The sequence below is a fragment of the Hordeum vulgare genome, chromosome 1H, assembly GCF_904849725.1.
Source record: "Hordeum vulgare subsp. vulgare chromosome 1H, MorexV3_pseudomolecules_assembly, whole genome shotgun sequence".
Taxonomy (NCBI): Eukaryota; Viridiplantae; Streptophyta; class Magnoliopsida; order Poales; family Poaceae; genus Hordeum; species Hordeum vulgare.
Genome location: NC_058518.1, coordinates 154,715,865 through 154,719,875, shown reverse-complemented (window position 1 = coordinate 154,719,875; position 4,011 = coordinate 154,715,865). Strand labels below are relative to the sequence as shown.

Sequence of the window (4,011 nt, the reverse complement as noted above, 5' to 3'; positions counted from 1 at the left end):
CCTTTTCGAATCTGACCACGAAAGGAGAGTCTTTTTTCATAGCACACAACAAACATGTATGTGCAGAGGTCTGATAATTAATCCTCCTATACATGTTCACAATTAACGCAATTAGCTTCAATGGCCTTACTGATTGTGCAAAGCTCCGATAATCCTCCTATACATGTATTTGCATAGGTATAATAACACTAAACCACAAATCCTCCTACACATGTTCACCGGTAAAGCAATTGCCTTTAATGCTCCAAGAACAATATTAAGTAGAATAGAAGTAGAGAGACATAGTAAATCCCGATAGATAGGAGACAAACTGTAGTAAGGGGGAGCCAAGCGAAGATGGGACTAAACCTGGGAGCCCCATCCGATCACGGTAGAGGGCTTGACTCCCTTAATGCCTCCGGGGGGCAGTGGCAAGAAGTTCCATCTGCTCGCCACCATATACTGCAGAGGCACTCACAAAACAAATCGAACATCAGAAGCCAGTTCCTAGAGATGGAGAAGGAACGAGAATGGAACTGCAAGCGCAGACTTCGTCGTGGCCGACAAGGGAGATCTTATCATTGTTGAATTTGGCGATGTCGAAGTCAAGCGTGCAGACGCCACGACACCATCATCATGCAAAATAATCCCCATCACCAGACATATTCTCATTGGCATTCTAGCATCGATGTCGCATTTTTCCAAGAAATTTATGACCTGGAAAAAATCATGTTGTTCATATTATAAACATCAAAAAATAAGATTCTAGAATCTATGTTATGCATTTTAGTACTAATTAACAAAGTCCTTTTTTCATAACTATCTTAGCTGAAAAAAAGTTTTAGCATGTCTTAGGCTCTTGACTAATTATGGGCATAATAGTCTCACGGTGCATTTGTGATTCTTTGAATCCTGAAGTGGAACACAATGCTAGTAAATAAAAAGACTAAAAACATAGAGAGTTGTGGAATGCCATCGCAGCTAATTACATTCGCTAAAATAAGGTAGAAGAGATAGTAACGGAAATATACAATCCAAATAGAAAAGTTGAATGAAAACTTTACTAAGATGAAATTGGTCGTGTAGCTTACCTACAACTGGGTCTTCTCTAAGATAAGCAATTAGAAGTTATACATACATGAACTTGCGTAGTAGTTGTCTTCAGCACTTAGATAAGAAATCTCACGATTATGATTGGTTGCTCACCTTGCTGCATGTGACAATCTAACTAAGAGGACATTATGTGAAGACAAATACATGAGATTCAGGTAGAACTTGTCCTGCAATGAAGGTTACAGTTTTATTAACATTACTTGTAGATTCACTCATCGGTCTAAACACTAAAGTAACAAACCAACTATGAGCAATTGATGAGAGGTATCCACCGATGTTTTTTCTCACATCATGCCAGTTGTCAAACTTTGAATCACACACAAAACATACCAGCACACATAGAGAAACGACGGTGGCAGATTTCGTGTTTCTTGATTGGAAGAACCAACGTCTGTGCTGCATGCATCCTAGGGGCTCCACTACAATAGCAACAAAATGAGAGGAATGTACGTTGTGGAGTTCAGAGTTGTAGTGTTTGCATCCTCTTCCCGAACCAACATCACGGCGACACCGGAGCTTGCGTCATGGGTGTAACAACAATAGCACCAACTGGCATTGTCTTTCTCCCACCACCAGAGGCAGATTCATCTCTTCATTCAAAAGGGTTGAAAAACGTACTGAATTCGACATGGTTAATTGTACTAACAACTACCTAATTCATGGGTATTGCTAGGCTGCTGAGGCGGTGTGACATCCAGATCGTGGCGGGCGTCCACGTGAGGAGTACGCCAGCAAGTGGAAGGAGATCCTGTTAAGGCTGGAGCGTCCGCACGTGGACGGATCGGCCGTGGTCGCATTCAGGCAGCAGAGGCCATGCAAGGAGTGGAGCATGGTGGACGCAGCTTACACAACCCACTTACCTTGAGGTTGAGGGATGTAGCACGACATGTCCAGATCGAGGGGATCCAGACGATGAGGCAGGTCGCGGCACCGGTGTGAGAGGAGGCACGAGACGTGGTGAAGGGCGGTGGCGAGCGTACAACTTCTTCCTCCGCAGCGGCTGGTTCCTGCCGAATAAACACGAAATCAGCGAGCGTAATGGCGGGATCCGCACGAGGCGGACCGGAATCAGAGAAACGACGGCGGATCAAGGCGAATATACTCCTCCATCGTGGATCCATGGAGAAGAATGCAGGATCCGTGGAGGACGCACGCACTCTGCTCCTCCGTCTAGGCGCGTATCCGTGGAGAAGAAGCACGGGGTGTGAGGGATCCATCCCTTCTTCTCCTCCTCCATCAGGATCCATCCATTAGGGGGGGTGGGGAGGACAGGTACATACGTGTGGATCTGGGAAAGTGAGAATGGGGAGAGGCCAGATGGGGTGAGGAGATGGGGCATCAGCTCTTAGAAGGCCGTCCCCTATGCCATCCGCCTACGGATCAAGCTTACGGCAAACGGGTCGAGGCAGGCGGCAAAGAGTCCCTAGGCTCACGGGAAGGGGGATGGCTTCAGTTGCGGTGACTCTTTGCCGTTTGAGTGGACCATCTTTGCCATTAGTTGTGTCATTACCGTCTGGTTATTGTGATAACAAAGAATATCTTTTCCATTAGCCAGTTCTTTGCCATCTGTTTGCTGGCAGCTGATGGGAAAGAGTCTCTTTGCTATCATCCAGCAAACGGCAAAGATTAGGCAGATGGCAAATTCTCTGATTCCTGTAGTGCCACTTATCAGCAGTGCTTGTCTACTTGAAATGTTACTGATAGTTACGCTAGCAGTAGTGTGTTTCACCTAAACGGCGCTACTGTTAATTTCGTACTATTACGCTAGTGTGCCCCATTTAACAGCAGCATGTGGTAGGAGGCGGCGCTATTGCTAGTTTATCTAGTAGTAGTGCCCATTTCCCTACCAGCGCTACTACTATGGTCGCCAGCCATAGAATATCTGCCACCTTTTCCCACTTCCTCTTCTTCTCCCTTACTTCTTCTGCATCTCCTCTTCTTCCTTCAATGCTCCCCCTCCTCCAACTCTCTTCTTTGCCCCTCCATCACCACCATTAATGTCCTCCCTCCCCCTCTCATCTATTTCTTTGCCCCCCACCCACCACCTCCATTAATTAATGACCTAACCTCCCCTCTCTTTATTATTTTGGTCCTCCACTAGTTGTCTTGTTCTCTCTTTCTCCCTAGTTAGAGCTAGATATCTTCATACCGAGCTTGATCTCTCCCGACATATAGGTGAGGAAAAATAAGAGATAATGTGCAAGAATAGAAATATGTGTATGTGTTTGTGCGCGCGTCCCAGGACCGGGCTATGTGATTGTGTGTGTGCATGTATGAGTTGCCTATATATTGTGTATTTGTTGAAATGAGCGTGACATGAGTTGCATATGTTCTGCCAAAATGTCGATTCATTTCCATTTTGGAGAATTTCGGGCAAACTCGACATGCCCTATGTTTAGGGAAGGTCATGCCAAACTTTTGTATGAATTTCTTGCATGCATGAGTACGTGGTTATAATTATTTGACATCGTGCAGGAAATCATGAAGGTCAATGGAAGGAAGGTGAAAAGATACTGGCAATCTGCTATGGACGACATGTATGAAAACAAATGGAAGGAGGTTTTATGTCCGTGTTGTAAATGCAAATATAGAGTATGGATTGACCCCTTTAAGGCTGGAAAATTCAAGGCACATGTGCTCATGCATGATTTCATGGATGGCCATACTCGATGGATAAGTGAAGACGATTATGATGAGGCTATCGACGAGGCAGGCAATAATGACATGGGCCCAGACAAAGAGATGATCGAAAATGGGCACGAACAAGAGGCCATCAGAAATGGCGCCATACATGGCGCAGAAGGGGCAGGACCTTACAGGAAAGAGGCCGGACATGACGGAGAAGACACAGACATGCCGCAGTCTTCATCCATACTAAGTTCAGCCATGCGAGACCCGCATGTTTGAGAACTCCTTGTC

The 4,011-nt window shown here is 45.6% G+C and overlaps 1 protein-coding gene across 1 annotated transcript; it reads right to left on the bottom strand.

Annotated features, from left to right (window-relative positions):
* Positions 1 to 1,237: 1,237 nt before the first annotated feature.
* On the bottom strand, positions 1,238 to 2,460 carry LOC123427635. The gene is made up of 2 exons (XM_045111720.1): positions 2,195 to 2,460; positions 1,238 to 2,099 (listed from the first exon to the last, which is right to left on the bottom strand). The coding sequence occupies exons 1-2, from the start codon at positions 2,429 to 2,431 to the stop codon at positions 1,890 to 1,892; spliced, it is 447 nt and encodes a 148-aa protein (XP_044967655.1). The 5' UTR covers positions 2,432 to 2,460; the 3' UTR covers positions 1,238 to 1,889.
* Positions 2,461 to 4,011: the final 1,551 nt, after the last annotated feature.